Source organism: Eriocheir sinensis, chromosome 32 (assembly GCF_024679095.1).
Source record: "Eriocheir sinensis breed Jianghai 21 chromosome 32, ASM2467909v1, whole genome shotgun sequence".
NCBI lineage: Eukaryota > Metazoa > Arthropoda > Malacostraca > Decapoda > Varunidae > Eriocheir > Eriocheir sinensis.
The window spans coordinates 5,336,051-5,354,993 of record NC_066540.1 but is presented as its reverse complement, the minus strand read 5'-3'; the positions used below and the strand labels follow the sequence as shown (position 1 = coordinate 5,354,993).

At 42.2% G+C, this 18,943-nt stretch overlaps 1 protein-coding gene across 8 annotated transcripts in view; it reads left to right on the top strand.

Moving 5' to 3' along the window:
* Nucleotides 1-18,943, top strand: part of LOC127006081 (seipin-like) — a 165,374-nt gene that overhangs the window by 64,158 nt on the left and 82,273 nt on the right. For 7 of the 8 annotated variants that reach the window (XM_050875582.1, XM_050875586.1, XM_050875585.1 and 4 more), the window contains one exon: nucleotides 9,273-9,418. The exons of the other annotated variant lie outside the window; for it this stretch is intronic. In XM_050875582.1, coding sequence (XP_050731539.1) covers nucleotides 9,273-9,418 — 146 coding nt within the window. The remainder of the gene's footprint in view (nucleotides 1-9,272; nucleotides 9,419-18,943) is intronic. 8 annotated transcript variants of the gene reach the window in all.

Sequence of the window (18,943 nt, the reverse complement as noted above, 5' to 3'; positions counted from 1 at the left end):
AGGGTAGTTTAGAAAGCAAAGATTTGTGCCAGACCCTATCAAAAGCTTTTGATATGTCCAGCGCAATAGCAAAAGTTTCACCGAAACGGCTAAGAGAGGATGACCAAGAGTCAGTTAAGAAGGCTAGGAGATCACCAGTAGAACGCCCCTTGCGGAACCCATACTGGCGATCAGATAGAAGGTCAGAAGTGGAAAGGTGCTTTTGAATCTTACGGTTAAGGATTGATTCAAAAGCACGGTCACTGGCTGAAATAGTACAAATTCAGTACAAATCCTAGGATTGTTTCCTGCTTTAATTAAGTACAAACCTAGGGTTATTTCTTGTTTTAATTCAGTACAAAGCCTAGGCTTATTTCTTGTTTTAATTCAATACAAAGCCTAGGATTATTTTTTGCTTTAATTCAGTACAAAGCCTAGGGTTATTTTTTGCTTTAATTCAGTACAAAGCCTAGGATTATTTCTTGTTTTAATTCAATGCAAAGCCTAGGATAATTTGTTGTTTTAATTCAGTATGCGTGGTTTAAGCTGGTGCAGGGAGGATGCTAACATAAACGAGTTACACCTGTAATGAAAGGGTTACACAACGGAGTACAGTACCATCGGCCTTCGAAAAAGGGTTAAATTGTATTACACGGTCACTGGCTGAAATAGTACTGGTTCAAGTACTACTGGTTCAGTTTGCACTGGTTCAAGTTGCACTGGTTCAGATGACCACTGGTTCAGATGGTCACTGGTTGAATTAGTACTGGTTCAAGTACTACTGGTTCAGTTTGCACTGGTTCAAGTTGCACTGGTTCAGATGACCACTGGTTCAGATGGTCACTGGTTGAATTAGTACTGGTTCAAGTAGTAGTACTGGTTCAGTTTGCACTGGTTCAAGTAGCACTGGTTCAGATGACCACTGGTTCAGATGGTCACTGGTTGAAATAGTACTGGTTCAAGTAGTACTGGTTCAGTTTACACTGGTTCAGATGGTTACTGGTTCAAATGACCACTGGTTCAAATGACCACTGGTTCACTTGACAACTGGTTCAGTTGACCACTGGTTCAGTTGACCACTGGTTCAGTTGGCACTGGTGCATGTGGTACTGGTGCAAGTGGCACTGGTTCAGTTGACCGGCAACCAAAAGCGCTTATTGGTTCCGACCCGTGGAAAATAATGACTTTTTTCGACTTTGCTCCCTTGTTATCTCAAAATACGTACCTTGTTAATAGGCAGAAAATGGGAAGTAAGAACAGTTCGTTTTTAAGCCCTAGTTGAAGGCGGCTGCGTTACAATTGGCTGGCAGTTCTGAATACACGCTTGTGATCCATGTGGTGTCATCTGCTAAAGTAAGGGCGGTCGCTCACGGTCACCCGTGGAACAGTTGGACAAACCTATATTTTTCTGGTAGTTTTCAGTGTGTTATAAAATAATCTGCTAACTCTTTCTATTGAAAATCATGAAATCACTAATATAACAATTGACTTTTCAATGCCTATTGAACGTAAACCACTGCCGCTACCACAAAATAGCTCGCGGAGAGGTTCAACTTGTTTACTGTTTCCATATTTCCCTCACCGCTCACAAAGATCACAAGCGGACAGACTAGAACAAAACCAGGCAAATTAATACTTTTAATGCTGTGTATTCCCACAGCGCACATGCATGGTGGACAGCAGAATGACTAATTTCACCGGCCAGTGTAGTGGACCTTCTTCTTCTTCTTTTGACCTGTAACGCTTTGTATCGCTTCTTAGATCCTCTTTCTCTACACTTTCACACTTCACAACATGCACTTAGGGTTGCTTTCACAGTCATTTTGTTAGTTTTGGTTGTTACCAATGTCAGCAGTCGCTGCTATAGTATTTCTACGTGAAACTGGCCGATGGGGTGGTGGCGGCTGTGGGGTTAGTCTAGCCCCGCACTTACCAAACACTCTCAACATCTCTCGCTTCGTCTGCAGCCGCCACTACCCCATCGGCCAGTTTCACGTGACATACTAAGCGGCGATCACCGCCAGTGGTAACGATCAAAACAAACAAAGTGACTGAAAGCAGTCCTCCCGAAATTGACCTCTCTTTCGGCCATCTCTTTTGATTCTTTTTTGTAGGAGCAGCGAGTAGCGGGCTTTTTTTATTATTGTTTCCTTTTCTTGTGCCCATGAGCTGTCCCCTTTATTGTAAAAAAAAAAAAAAAAAAAAACTCCAGTGTGCACTTATACACTTCACCCTGAACTTAGGTGTATTTCTGTCCTTTTCTTTCCCTGAGTTTGCTTTTCTATGCCCCTTTGCTATTTTCACCTACTTTTCACCGTCGCTGCCATGCATTACAGGTCAAAAGAAGAAGAAGAAGAAAAGGAAAACAACACCGGGAGATCTACAATTTTCATAAACTTGATAAAAAGATTTTTGGACTGTGGTTCCCCAGCACAGGGTGTTCTCTTATCTTGTTAATCAAGTAGTAAGCAAAGCAGCTCTGCCAGTCCATTTTATGAGTCTCTTGGTGGGCCATCTTCCACTGCTCCTCACTCCTCAGCCACTGCCGTCGTCTGTTTGTTTACATGCAGCCGTTCGGTACCCACGTACCCACGCTCGTACTCACATCCATTTTCCATTCATAAGGACAACCAACAACTCGCTCCCGGTTGGGCATACGGGCAACTGCGGTTGCCCATAGCCCCAATGGTTGGACACCGCCTTTTAAGGCAGCATGCATGACGCCAATGGTAGATAGACGTGACACGTACATGTCAAAGCAACGCGAAACTTGTGGCGGTAATGCACGAAGCTCGTGATGGTAAGAATTTAGGACTAAGCGCTAAACTCGAGGATCGCGAAACTCGGATAGCGCGAAACTCGAGAGGGTACTGTAGTCTGTTTCGAACCTCTGTATTTCTTTGCAGGAAGCTATATTTCCTTATGTCTCTCAAGCATCTTCCTTTCCTCAATTTATTACTGTGTCCTCTTGTGTTCCTGGTGTTCATTCCTTCTTTTAGTAGTAACTCCTCATTATCTACTTCTTCCATTTTGCTCAGTAATTCATAAACTTGTATTAGGTCTCCCCTTTCTCTTCTTTGTTCTACAGTACCCTCTTGAATTTCGCGCTTGCTTCATTCAGAAGGTGTAGCGGTAAACTCGAGGATCGCGAAACTTGAGGTATTGAAATACATGAAAAAGCGCTTATTGGTTCCGGCCCGTGGAAAAAAAAACTTTATTTTTCAACTTAACTCCCTTGTTACCACAATTTTTTTCAACTTTACTCTCTTTCTACCCCAAAATACGTACCTTGGTAATATGCAGAAAATGGGATGTGAGAACAGGTCGTTCTGAAGCCGCAGTTGAAGGTGGCTGTCTACAATTGGCTGGCAGTTCTGAATACATGCTTGTGATCCACGTGATGTCGTCCGCTTATGTAAGGTGGTTGCTCGCGGTCGCCCGTGGGACAGTTGGACAAACCTATAGCTTCTGGAAGTTTTCTGTGTGTTATGGAATAATCTGCTAACTCTCTCTGTTATATATCATTAAATCACTAACATCATGATTGACTTTTCAATGCCTGTTGAACGTAAACTGCCGCCGCAATCGCAAAATAGCTCGCAGAGAGGTTCAACTTGCTTACTGCTTCCATATTTCCCTCACCGCTCACAAAGACCACAAGTGGTCAAAAAAGAACAAATCCAGGCAAATTAACACTTTTAATGCTGTGTATTCCCACAGCACACATGAGTGGTGGAAAGCAGAATGACTAATTTCAGCGGGAAAATATTTCTTGCAACACCGGCGAGTGTATAGTGGACCTTCTTCTTCTTTTGACCTGTAATGCTTTGTAATGCTTCTTAGGTCCTCCTTCTCCACACTTTTATACTTCACAACATGCACTTAGGGCTGCTTTCACAGTCATTTTGTTTGTATTGATCGTTACCAAGGGCGGCGATCGCCGCTCTAGTATTTCCACGTGAAACTGGCCGATGGGTAGTGATGTGATGTGATGGTGTCGGAGGTATTGCCTTTACAACGGCACCTCATGGGGGCTGTGGGGTTAGCCTCGCCCCGCACCTTACCACACACTCTCAACACCTGTCGCTTTCTCTGCAGCCACCACTACCAATTTCACGTGGAAAACTATAGCGTCGATCGCCGCCATTGGTAACGATCAAAACAAACAGTGACTGTGATAGCGGCCCTTATTTACTTCACAGTGCGCACTTATACACTTCACCCTGAACTTAGGTATTTTTCTGTTCTTTTCTTTCCCTGATTTTGGTTTTCTATGCCCTTTTGGTATTTTTCAGTTACTTTTCACAGTCGCTGCCATGCATTACAGGTCAAAAGAAGAAGAAGAGGAAAACATCACTGGGAGATCTACAATTTTCATAGACTCGAGAAAAAAGTTATTTGGGCTGTGGTTCCCCAGCACAGGGTGTTCTCTTATCTTGTTAATCAAGTAGTAAGCAAAGCAGCTCTGCCAGTCCATTTTACAAGTCTCTTGGTGGGCCATCTTCCACTGCTCCTCACTCCTCAGCCACTGCCGTCATCTGTTTGTTTACATACAGCCGTTCGGCACCCACGTACCCACGCTCGTACTCACAACCGTTTTCTATTTATACGGACAACCAACAACTCGCTCCCGGTTGGGCATATGGGCAACCGCGGTTGCCCATAGCCCCAATGGTTGGACACCGACTTTTAAGGCAGCACGCATGACGCCGACGGTAGGTAGACGTGACCCGTACATGTCAAAGGAGCGCGAAACTCGTGGCGGTAATGCGCGAAAGTTGTGATGGTAAGAATTTAGGACTAAGCGCAAAACTTGAGGATCGTGAAACTCGGATAGCGCTAAACTCGAGAGGGTACTGTAGTGTTAGTAGGTCCATTTCCTTTAATCTTTCTTCATATGTCAATCCCTCCTGCTCTGGAACCATTTTTGTTGCCATCCTTTGTATTTTTTCTAGTTTCTTTATGTGTTTCTCTGCATATTCCAATTTTGGTCTAATCATAGTGGTAATTAAATTTTTCATCATATCCCTATCCATGTAGTGGAATGCTAATCCTATATATCACACCATATTATACGTATCACCGAATATCCGATTAACATGACTCTCGGGCTGTTTATTATCTTGTATTGTCACTCCCAGATCTCTCTTCGTGAACTTTCTTTAGTATTTCTCCATCTCCCATTTTATATGTCCATTTTGGTCTCCCTTCACTCTTACCCATTTCCATTACATGACATTTCTTCACATTGAACTCCATCTCCCATTCCATACTCCATTTCCAAATCAAGTTCAGGTTTTCTTGCAGAATTTCACAGTCTTTACTGTTTCTTATGTGTCTTAGCAGTTTTGCATCATCTGCAAACAGGCTCATACAACTGTTAACTCCCTCTGGCATATCATTTACATATACAGGTAACTCTCGATTTATGCGAGTATTGTGTCCTTGAAGAAGTCACGCAAATCAAAAACAATGTAAATCAAACAAGAGGTAGGTTTGTACCTTTATTGCCTACTGTATCACTCTGACTCCTCTCCCTCTCGTGGTTCCTCCTCTGGCTGCCCTTCCCCTCGTGGTAGCATAGCAGCGAGAGTGTTGTTGTTGTTGAGCAGCGTGGCAGTGTGGGTACTGTATTGTTGTTCAAGTGGCGCATGGGAAGAACTGAGCTCAGCCGTGTGGCCGCGGGGCCGTGTGAGTCCAGTTGCGTGAGACATCTGGTGGCCACTCCATAAAATATTGCATATAAGTGAAAAAATGTGTAAATTAAACATTTATTTGGATTTTGGACCCCGCTTTATTTAAAAAACGCGTAAATCAAACTTGCGCAAATCGAGAGTTACCTGTACTAGGAAAAGTACTGGGGCAAATACCAATCCCTGAAGCACTCTACTCTCTACAATTCTCCATTCTGATTTTATGCCCTTTACCACTGTTCTCATCTCTCTTCCCCTTAAGTAGCTTTCCATCCAGTTCTTCATTTTCCCTTTCAATCCTCCTTTATTTTCCATTTTCCATAGCAGTCTTGTATGTGGAACTTTGTCAAACGCCTTCTTTAGGTCCAAGTAAACACAATCAACCCATCCGTCCCTTTCCTGTATTTTGTCTGTCACTCTTGAGTAAAAGCTCAGTAAGTTTGTTACACATGAGCGCCCTTTTCTGAATTCATATTGTTTACATGTGATTATATTATGCTCTTCTAAAAATCTCGTCCATTGTTTCTTTATCACTTTCTCACATATTTTACATACTACACTGGTCAATGATACAGGTCTGTAGGTAGTTCAGGGGTTCTTCCTTCCTTCCACTTTTGTATATGGGGACCACTTCGGCCCTCCGCCACTCCTTTGGCACTACACCAGTTGTTAATGAGCATTTAATGATATCATATATATACTGGTCCAACCAGCTCATTTCTGCATTCTTTCAATATATAACCTGAGACTCCATCCAGTCCTACTGCTTTCCTCTGTTCCAGCTCCCCCATCATTTTATATATCTCCTCTTTATTTACTGTGACTTCTTCCACATGAACATTTATCTTGTTTTCTTGTGGTTCGTTGAATTCTGACTCTTTTGTAAAAACTTGCTGGAACTTTTTGTTTAGTAGCTCAGTCATGTCTTTTGGATCTTCAATTATCACATTCCCGTCACTCTACCTTTCTATTGTTTCCCTTGGTTCGATCTTTCCAGTTATGAATCTATAAAACAGTTTCGGTTGTTCCTTGCACTTTTCCACAATATCCTTTTCATATCCCTTCTCTTCTTCCCTCCTTATTTTCACGTATTCATATCTCGCTACCTTAAAATCTTCTTTATTCCTTTGGTTTTTATTTCTTTTCAGTCTTTTCCATGCTTTGTCTCTTATTTCTTTTGTGCACATTTTGCATTAAAGCAGTCCTTTTTTCCTTTTTCTTTAGGTCTGTATTCTGGTACAAATTTCATAACTCCTGATTTATACGCCTCCATGAAAATATTGTACTTTTCTTGCACTTCATTTGTTCCCTTTAACTCATCCCAGTCCAGCTTTCCATAATATTTCCTGAGATTTTCCACATCTGCCTTCCTTTAGTTTAACCTGTTTCTTTTATATGATTCGTTCCCTGCACTTCCTTCCTCCTCTGTTTCCATCTCTATTGTCACGTGGTCACTCTTATCTAGGGGGCATCCATATCTTAATTCATTTATCAAGAGCATTCCCTTTGTTAACACCAAGTCCAGTCATGCCGGTTCATCTTCACCTCTATATCTTGTGTTTTCCTCCACCCATTGCATCATCAAGTTTTCCATCGTCAATCTTAAAAATCTTTCCCCCCATGCTGTTTCACTACCTCCTCTTTCAAACATCTCCCAATTTACTTCCTTACAGTTAAAATCACTAACTAATAGGACTCTTTTGTTCGCTTTGAGTAGTCTACTTAAACTCTGGGTGGTATCTTCAATCATGGTCTCATATTCTTCTTTACTCCAAAAGTTGGTTCTTGGTGGTACATACGTTGCTATAATCGTCATCCTTGTGTGTGTGTGTGTGTGTGTGTGTGTGTGTGTGTGTGTGTGTTTACCTAGTTGTGACATACGGGAAAAGAGCTACGCTCGCACTGTCCCATCTCCATATCCTCTCTTATCCAACTTTTCCTTAAAATCATGAATGTTTCTTGCACAAACCACCTCCTCCTCCAGTCTATTCCATAGCTCAATGCTTCTATTTGGGAAGCTAAACTTTTTCACATCTCGCCTGCACGTGGTCACCCTCGACTTCTTTCCATGTCCTCTCGTTTCTCTCTCGTTCCACACACACAGGTCCTCTCTGTCCAGATTCTCCACCCCACTCGCCACCCTGTAGACCGCTATCAGGTCTCCTCTCTCTCTTCTTCTCTCCAGGGTTGTGAGCCCCATGCTATTGAGTCTCTCCTCATACGTCCGATCCCTAAAATCGGGTAGCATCTTAGTTACCACTCTGCACTCTTTCCAGCTTTCTTATGTTCTTTTTGTGAGGAGACCAGACCACCGTTACATACTCCAACCTTGGCCTTATCATTGTAACTATTATTTTCTTCATCATCTCCTCATCCAAATACACAAATGCCGTGCAGCAAATTTATACTTTGTCCCGTTATCCTGTTGATGTGTTTGTCTGGTGACATGTTCCGTGAGATAGTCACTCCCAAATCTTTTTCTTCCGTTCCTCTGCATATTATCTCACTTCCCATCTTATAATCATATTCACATCTTTTACCGCTCCTATCAAACTCTATTTTTTTACATTTCCCAAGGTTGAACTCCATCTGCCATGTACCACTCCACTCCCATATTTTATCCAGGTCCCTCTGCAATGCCTCACAGTCCTTCACGTCATTCACTCGTCTCAATAGCTTTGCATCATCTGCAAACAAACTCACATAGCTTGTCACTCCGTCCACCATATCATTTATATAAACAGCAAACATTATTGGCGCCAGCACCGAACCTTGTGGGACCCCACTTATCACAGGGCACCAGTTGGAAACCCTGTCCCTGATTATCGTCCTCATTTCCCTATTAGTTAGGAAGTCCTCCAGCCACTTAATCAGTCCATCACCTACTGTGTGTGTAATTCATTAAGGCCTAATTATGAGCTGGACTTGTCAATGCCAGCAAGTACCCTCTCGATTAGAGCTAGGCTCATTATAGTCAATCTCTGGGTACTGCTATGACCTTCACACACCACACACCCCATCCCCCTTGCTGAAGGGGGAACAGTAACCACTCCTTGTCAGTGGAAAAACTTCAGCCTGAGTGGGGCTCAAACCTCTGCCTGCCAGATCAGAGTCTGACTGGGCAGTCATAATCCACAGGGCAATCAGAGAGGTGGGGGTAGGGGTGGGGGTGGTCCTGAGAATGTGTCTATGTGTCTATGTGTCTTCGAATCAACTGATGTTTATTTTATGCTCCCATGAATTGGTCAAAAGCAGAACTGAACAGACAGCAGAAGCCTCAGGGCTACATGCTGACCATCACAAGTATTTAAGTTTATTTTGTAACCAAAATCAGTTGGTAAAAATTATATTTGAATGAAACAAAAAACAAGGAAAAAATAACTCAGCCTCTCATAATTTCAATCTACGTAGCCAAAACATAGGAGTTAAGTATCCACAAACAGGGATGCAGAGATAGATCATTTGGAAGGAAAAGTTTTGATAAAAATACAGAGAGAAGGATAGAATTCGTAGAAATGTGGTTTATAAGGAAAGATTTGTGCGAGCCTCAGTAATGAGTCATACAGTGATATTTCATTGACTCTTTCTATGTTCTTACAGTCATGGCAGTCCACTATGTACTCCATGGTGGTGTTTGGGGCCACCATGGTGGTCATCTTCTGGGCCAGCGTCTTCCTCTACACCTCCTTCTACTTCACCTTCATGCCGGAGGAGTCCATCACATGGCCCATTCACTTCCAATTCAGGTGTGTTCCTTCTTGCTACCTTGTATTGATTTGCTGTGAAAAGTTTTCAGATGTCCCTTATCATCATGAGGATTAGGAGACAAATAGATAAGTGGACTGATATTGGTTATTTTATGCATGAAGCAAAGTAGCTAAGTTTGCTCCATGACTGATTATGATGATTGTCACCCTCCTTCCCTCTCATATCTGCCAGGTTTTTCTGGGTTACCGGCTGTCCCCTAGACCTACCCAGCCTAAATATGTATCACTTTAACCTAAACAAGGGAGGATAAGGGCAACAGAAAAAGGAACTGACCATCCTACTCCCTGCCCTTCACATAGATGACACTCTGTGCCTTATGCTTCTGAGAATATAGGACAACACCTTTACATCTTAGGCTCTTCTTTATTTCTCCTTACATCTCTGTCTCAAAGATTTTATCTTGCCCCCATGGAGCAGTGGTCAGCGTGCCTGGCTACGACTCCTGGGGCCCAGGTTCAAATCCTGGCCTGAGCAGTCAGCGTGCAGCTCACCCAACTGCTTATCCTCCCTTTATGGCTAGTCAATAAATGGGTACTTGGGGAAACCTGGGGAAGGTAAACTGTGGCAATCCTAGATTTCACATCGGCCCATGTCCTGAGGTACAGTAAACCCTCGATATGACGGACTAATTGGGGGGGAACGTAGTCCGTTAATGCTGAAAGTCCGTTGTGAGCGGCAGAGAAAAAAAAACGTAAAACAATCCTAACGAACATAATATATATATATATATATATATATATATATATATATATATATATATATATATATATATATATATATATATATATTTAAATATATATATACAGGTAACTCAATTTACGCGAGTATTGTGTCCTTGAAGAGGTCGCGTAAATCAAAAACAATGTAAATCAAACAAGAGGTAGGTTTCTATCGAAAAATAAATATTCACATCATTCAGTGGAGAGAGAGAATATCCATATCACCGAGATATCCACTCAGGCACTCAGTCGCAGCCTCACTCGTGTGAGGAAGAAATGAGGGACACCATGAGCGAGTGGCTAGTATTGGTACCTGTACCGAGCAGTCTGGTACCAGTACCATACCATAGCTGGTACCGTTAGTACCGGTACTGGTACCGGTTCCTGCACACCCTTATTGTTGAGTAGCGTGGCAGCGTGGGTGCTGTATTGTTGTTCAAGTGGTGCGCAGGAAGAACTGAGCTCAGCTGTGTGGCCGTGGCGCCGCGTGAGTCCAGTTGCGTGAGACATCTGGTGGCCACTCCATAAAATATCGCGTATAAATGGAAAAAACGTGTAAATTAAACATTTATTTGGATTTTGGACACTGCGTTATTTAAAAAAAACGTGTAAACCAAACTCACGTAAATCGCGAGCTACCTGTACACAGGTAACTCGATTTACGCGAGTTTGGTTTACATGTTTTTTAAATAACGCGGGATCCAAAATCAAAATAAATGTTTAATTTACACGTTTTTTCACTTATACGTGATATTTTGTGGAGTGGCCACCAGATGTCTCACGCAATTGGACTCATACGGCGCTGCGGCCACACAGCTGAGCTCAGTTTTTCCCGCGCGCCACATGAACAACAATAGAGTACCCACGCTGCCACGTTACTCAACAATAGGGGTGGGCAGGTATAAGTAGTAGTACCGGTACTAACGGTACCAGCTATGCGGTACGGTACCGGTACCAGACTGCTCGGTATCGGTACCAATACTAGCCACTCGCTCATGGTGTCCCTCATTTCTTCCTCATACGAGTGAGGCTGAGACCGAGTGCCTGAGTGGATATCTCGGTGATATGGATATTCTCTCTCCCCACTGAATGAAGTGAATATTTATTTTTCGATAGAAACCTTCAGACCTACCTCCTGTTTGATTTACATTGTTTTTGATATACGCGACCTCTTCAAGGACACAATATATATATATATATATATATATATATATATATATATATATATATATATATATATATATATATATATATAGTATATATTATAAATATATATATATATATATATATATATATATATATATATATATATATATATCTATATATATATATATTCATTCATTTTCATTCATATATATATATATATATATATATATATATATATATATATATATATATATATATATATATATATATATATATATATATACACATATTTTTTGTGTGTATGTTGTCTGTATAGCACACTTGGCAATGGACTGCAAGGCACTGAGGCTGCCAGGCCGGCAGTGGGGCCCTGCGGGGGAGCTGTATTGTTACGGGAATGGGTAAAATTTTACAAGTCCACCAATCTCGCACTGGCAGACAAAACTTTTTTTTTTTGGTAGTTTTTGGGGAGTTATGAAATAATCTGATAACTGTTTCTGTCACAAATCATTAAATGATTGACTTTTCAATGCCTGTTGTATACTCGCCGCATCCCGCAGCTGCAGCCGCAAAATAACTCGCAGAGAGATATGTTCAACTTGCTTACTGTTTCTACATTTCACTCACCACCCACAAACGGACAAACTAGAACAAAACCAGGCAAATTAATGTTTTCCTCCTGTGTATTCCCTCAGTGCACGTGTGGTGGACAGTAGAGATACTTATTTTTGAGAGGAGGTATTTCTCGAAACACCGGCCCGCGAATAGGCGCACCTAACATCACCAAATGTGGGGTACAAACTTGGGGGAGGGACTGATTTTGTGCAGTCATAGGCGGCAGTGGGCTAAAGAGTAGCCTATCTGGATATTTTGTTTTTATTTATTAATGATCCACAAGACATCCTAGAGTTAAATCAAAGTATGTGCTTATCTCTGTATTCATTCATACACACACTGGCAATATTTCTGTGGTGTCTGATTCACTTATTTGAGTGAAATTCTATTGTGATAAACAGTCACAAATTCATGTCACAAGTAAAAATGAAACTAGTAATGTAAGTTTTGCCTCCATGAAATATACACAAATAGATAAATATGAAAGCTCACGAAGTCACAACAAGTGACATCACCTGCTTCGCGCAGAAAAAATATGCTATTTAACCCTTTCATGGCTAAACACTCGCAGCGAGCGTTAGGCGTATTTGCTGGTGGTGCTAAACGCTCGCTGCGAGCTCCAGCCGCACTCAAATCTCCCGCGTATGAGAGTGTTCCAACACTAATTCTCACAACACAGCATTGCCAATTGAGTAGGTTCTCCACTAAATTTGGTGGAAAATCATGTCAGCCCAGCACGGAAAATCTACGGACGAGCAACTGGTGGATGTTGTTGTCCAATATAGCGACATTTTTGCATAGCTTCACCTATCACATGACTGATATTTTGACCAAATAGTTGTAAATTTTGCAGTTGGCAATACTGCTCTGCCAACACCCCATCATCAAGAGATCTACTCAGTAGTTGCCTTAAGGCTGACCATTGCGCATGTTTAAATGTACGTCATCACAGGCAACACCCCCTGAACGTGCCTGTACTTTTGCAGGAGAGGGTTACATAACTGAACCGTATAGATCTTGGCTTCCTCTTTCCAATGGTGTTTTTGTTTTTAGCTGTGATGAACAGTTTTTGAGATACAGAGGTGAAAAGAGCGAGCACTAGCGTCACTTGCTGGTGTTGTTAAAAGCTCGCTGTGAGTGCCAGTCGCACTCACAGCAAAAAACACCCCCTGAACGTGCCTGTACATTTGCAGGAGAGGCTTACATAACCGAATCTTATAGATCCTGGCCTCCTCTTTTCAGTGGTGTTTTTGTTTTGTAACTGTGATGAATAGTTTTTGAGATATAGCGGTTAAAAGAGATCCCCTTCCCCCGCTGGGGTGCCCGAGGGCGCCTGAGGGGATAGTTTCGTTGCGAGCGCTTAGCAATGAAAGGGTTAAGCTATCTGATACCCACAAAATGGCGTGCGCTGCTGCCTCAGACCACAGACCGTGACCCGAGGGAGTATCAACGTTGCCAGATTGTCATACTCAGCCGCGTATAATTCCCGACTTCCTACCCCAAAACTGTCTTCTGGGCTCCAATAACGAAACTCATTTATAGTTATTGTTAAAAGAGTAAGATGCTGATGTTTCTTGGCAATAGTTATGCATCAGAAATCGGTAAATACTATGCTCTAAGTACAATAATCTGGCAACGGTGGCCACAGTTGCATAAAATATATCTGTATTTTCATATTATAGTTCTTTTGTTTATTCAATTTTCTGTTCAAGAAAAAGAATACTCATAATGTCAGTTAGTTTTTGGTTATAAGGATTCTTTACGAAATACAATTATAACATTACCGCCTATAAGTTAGGAAACGTACTGAATCCTGGATCGGCTATAGTGATGTTAGTTGTGCCTATTGGACCACGCACGCTGCTGCCATGTCCCGTCCCGCGCTGCCTATTGGACTTTGCATGCTGCTGCCATGTCCCGTCCCGCGCTGCCTATTGGGCCACGCACGCTGCTGCCATGTCCCATCCCATGCTGCCTATTTTCACACCCCACACCGTGTGCTGAATAAATTTACTAACCAAACCTAACCTAACCCAACCTACCTAACGAGGGGCTTCGCACCCCTCGACCCCCATAAGCTGCGTCAGTACCGACACTCACAAACACTTAGCTATTTTCCATTACATTTATGTCCTGGATTGATGCATAAGACTTTCTTGTGGTACAAATATGTTCTTCATTTGAATGTGAACCACAAGGAGAAAAACATTTCATCAGGTGGGCTGAAAAAAGACTATGGTACCCTAAGGATGGGCAGCAGATAAAGGGTGGCTAGCAGATGCTTTTGTAGTTACCAGAAGAGGGTGGTTCAAACTCTATTCTTGGTCGGTCCCCGTGGATTTTTTACTTTCTAACCTTGTCTGTTATAAGCGGGTCTGTTATATCGAGGGTTTACTGTAATTGTTTGCTTGGAGCTGAGCATCACAGCCACATGCATCTATAGCATATGCACCCACCTTCACCATTGTTCACCATGTGTTTTTAGTCAATATTTATAGCGATACATAACTAATTCGAGGAGTTCTGGCCCTCAAAAAAATGCCAGATTATCTGGAAAGCATAATTTGGTACAGAAAAGTGGGTCTGCTATAAAAATAATGTTTTGTTTATCCCAATGTAATTCAAAACAAAGTTATGAATATTATGAACATTTTTCTTCAATAATCTTTGACTCACTAGCGGTATTATGGTAAACGAAATTATGAATCTTCGGTTGCACCACTGTAGAATTAAAGACCTGTTGTTCGTTGTTTTATGGTTTTCAAAAAACTTCTGTACTATCATTTTAGGCAGTTGATACACTAAAGCAAGGGTTCCCAACCTTTTTGTTCCCCTGTACCCCTTGGGCATTTTTATAGGTTCCCGTGTACCCCTAGAAATTTAGGATAAAAAACGATGAAATTGTAATATTTTGATATTTTGTAATGAAATCTAACTGTAGACTGATTATATAAATCAAATAACAGCTTTGCTTACTAAAATGAGGAAAAAAAAAAAAATGCAATTTGAATGCAGATTACAACACCATGTATTGCACACTTGTGGTTATTCTCTCGGACCCAATGTACCCCCTGAAAATTGAAAATGTACCACTGGGGGGTACATGCACCCCAGGTTGGGCACCCCTGCACTTAAGCAATTAATAAATCATGAACACAGGCTTTACTTGTTCATTATGTATTTATACCTTGGAGGAAGATTTATACCACTTGGCATTCCAAACCAAAACAAAACTTCTTCTTTTGACCTGTATCATTTTTCATTGGCTACTCACCATCACTTCTTCTGGTACCAACTCCCCTCTCTGCCTCTCATAGTTGCTACATTCTACAATTAGGTGTTCCACTGTTTCTTTCTCCCCAGTGTCCTAGACAGCTACAGCCCTTTGTGTTGGGAAGTCTTGGTGAGAGTGAGTTTGGCCCCTCAGCGGCTCCTTTCGGTACTGTGCGGGTTTCGGCCTTTTAAGTATCTCTTTACCACGAGTTCTACTGACTAGATTCTGTTTAACACTTTCCAGATTAAGCATTAGTCTTCGTGGAATCTATTAGAAAAATGGCTCAAGCTATACATGCAGCAGGAGATCGCAAAAAATGGGAGAATGGTGTAAGCTTAGGTGCGAGTATTTAGCTTGTAATAACTGAATGATAGAGTGTTTCTCACCACTTCCCATAAAAAGTGTTAGCATAAACACTTGTGATCAATGTCTTGTAGACTATAGGCACAATGCATCATGATTTATCACGTGAGAGATTTTAAAGTGCGAGTCCTCATCCCTTCAACAGGAGTTGACTCAGTTTTAGTTAAAGTAGCTAGCGATCATTGGCAATTTTGGGGGGCCAGAACTCTTCTAATTGTGCATAGTTGACATCCCATGTCTGTTATAGAGATGTCTGGTAAAAAAACTTTTGCTTCTTCCTCAGCTTTCTCTTTTTGTGGTTTCGTGTATTGTAGGCATTTTCTTTACGTTATTTTATTTGTTTTGCTTTTTTTTTTTCTACATGAAAGGACACGGCTCAAGAGCAACAAAAAGAGTACAAAAAAAAGCTTGCTACTCGCTGCTCCCATAAAAGATAAAAGTAAAGAGTAGCCAAAAGAGAGGTCAATTTCGGATGGAGAGGTGTCTTGATACACTCTTCTTGAAAGAGGTTAAGTCATAGGCAGGAGGAAATACAGACGAAGGAAGGCTGTTCCTGAGTTTACCAGTGAAGGGGATGAAAGAATGGAGATGCTGGTTAACTTCTGCATAAGGGGTTTGGACAGTATAGGGATGAGCATGAGTAGAAAGTCATGTGCAGTGGGGCCACAGGAGGGGGGGAGGCATGCAGTTAGCAAGTTCAGAAGAGCAGTCAGCATGAAGATATCGATGGAAGATAGAAGGCATTTATGAAAGCATGGGTTGCAAATCCAATTTATTTTAGGTATATTCTCCTGCTTAATTCCAGACAGATGAGCACACTTCCAATGACACCATTTAGGGCACAGACAACATCCTATCCACTTATCGCCTGTGGGATCCACACAAACGTAACAGAAATCCCTCAAGCCCCTGGCTTGGCCAGCCATGTCGACGCAGCACTTTCGTGAGCAAGACACAACACATCCGCTCAGCGCGGCAACTAACTATATTTATGCTACTGTCCTAAGGTCAGCAGTGACTATATTTAGACGATTAATTTTTGGGGGAGCTGCTCTTCAAGTACTACCACCATCTAAGTGTTAATCTGTAAATAAAATGCTCATGTGTGTCTTGAACTGTCTTCATTCTCATCTCAGCACTTAATCTGTGCTATGCTGCTCAGCATAGGTTGCCAGGTCTGTCCTTTTAAGGACTACCTGTCCTTTATGAGATCTGGATGTCCTATCATTTCTAATTAGAAAAAAAGGTCAGGCTGAATCTGTGGTCGTGGCTTGAATCGCAGTGAAGTGTGAACTGACCGAGTGTAGCTAATGTAATTTTTTTTTTTTTTTTTTTTTTTTTTTACAGCTAAGGAGAAAAAAAGAAAAAATGGCCCGCTACTCACTGCTCCTGAACAGAGGTTAAAGGAGTGTCCAAATCAGAGGTTAATTTCGGGAGGAGAGGTGTCCTGATACTCTCCTCTTGAAAGAGTTCAAGTCGTAGGCAGGAGGAAATACAGATGAAGGAAGATTGTTCCAGAGTTTACCAGCGTGAGGGATGAAAGAGTGAAGATGCTGGTTAACTCTTGCATAAGGGGTTTGGACAGTATAGGGATGAGCATGAGTAGAAAGTCGAGTGCAGCGGGGCCGCGGGAGGGGGGGAGGCATGCAGTTAGCAAGTTCAGAAGAGCAGTCAGCGTGGAAATATCGATAGAAGATAGAAAGAGAGGCAACATTGCGGCGGAATTTAAGAGGTAGAAGACTATCAGTATGAGGAGGAGAGCTGATGAGACGAAGAGCCTTAGCCTCCACTCTGTCCAGAAGAGCTGTGTGGTGGAGCCCCCCACACATGAGATGCATACTCCATACGAGGGCAGACAAGGCCCTGTATATGGACAGCAATTGTGCAGGTGAGAAGAACTGGCGGAGGCGGTACAGAACGCCCAGCCTCGAGGAAGCTGATTTAGTAAGAGATGAGATATGAAGTTTCCAGTTGAGATTTTGAGTTAAGGATAGACCGAGGATGTTTAGTGTTGAGGAGGGTGATAGCTGGGTGTTGTCAAAGAATAGGGGATAGTTGTTTGGAAGATTGTATCAGTGGATAGGTGGAGAAACTGTGTTTTGAGGCGTTGAAGGACACCAGGTTCTTCTTGCCCCAATCGGAAATAATAGTAAGGTCTGAGGCTAGCGTTCTGCAGCCTCCAGCCTTGAGTCGTTAAGTTCCTGAAGGGTGGGTCTTCTATTAAAAGAAGTTGAATAATGCAGAGTGGAATCATCGGCGTAGGAATGGATAGGACAGTTCGTTTTGGAAAGAAGATCATCAATGAACAACAGAAAAAGAGTGGGAGATAGGACAGAACCCTGTGGGACACCACTGTTAATAGATTTAGGGGAAGAACAGTGACCGTCTACCACGGCAGAAATAGAACGGTCAGAAAGGAAACTGGAGATAAAGGTACAGAGAAGGATAGAAACCGTGGGAGGGTAGTTTGAAAGCAAAGATTTGTGCCAGACCTATCAAAAGCTTTTGATATGTCCAGCGCAATAGCAAAGTTTCACCGAAACGGCTAGAGAGGATGACCAAGAGTCAGTTAAGAAGGCTAGGAGATCACCAGTAGAACGCCCTTGCGGAACCCATACTGGCAATCAGATAGAAGGTCAGAAGTGGAAGGTGCTTTTGAATCTTCCGGTTAAGGATTGATTCAAAAGCTTTAGATGAACAAGAAAGTAAAGCAATAGGACGGTAGTTTGAGGATTGGGCGGTCACCCTTCTTAGGTACAGGCTGTATGAAGGCATACTTCCAGCAAGAAGGAAAGGTAGATGTTGACAGGCAGAGGCGAAAGAGTTTGACCAGGCAGGGTGACAGCACGGAGGCACAGTTTTAAGGACAATAGGAGGCACTCCATCAGGTCCATAAGCCTTCTGAGGATTGAGGCCAGAGAGGGCATAGAAAACATCATTTTGAAGAATCTTTATAACAGGCATAAAGGAGTCAGAGGGGGGATGAGTAGGAGGAATATGCCCAGAATCGTCCAGAGTGGAGTTTTAGAAAAAGTTTGAGAAGAGTTCAGCCTTAGAGATAGATGAGACGGCAGTGTTGCCGTCAGGACTGAGAGTGGAGGGAAAGATGAAGAAGTGAAGTTGGAGGAGATGTTTTGGCTAGATGCCAGAAGTCACGGGAAGAGTTAGAAAGCAAGGTTTTGGCATTTTCTATTAATGAAAGAATTTTTGGTTAGTCGGAGAATAGATTTGGCACGATTTCGGGCAGAAATGTAAAGTTCATAATTAGCATTAGTTTGAAGGCTCTGGTACCTTTTGTGAGCTACCTCTCTATCATTGACAGCACGAGAACAAGCATGATTAAACCAAGGCTTTTTAGCGTGAGGAGTAGAGAAAGAACGAGGAAT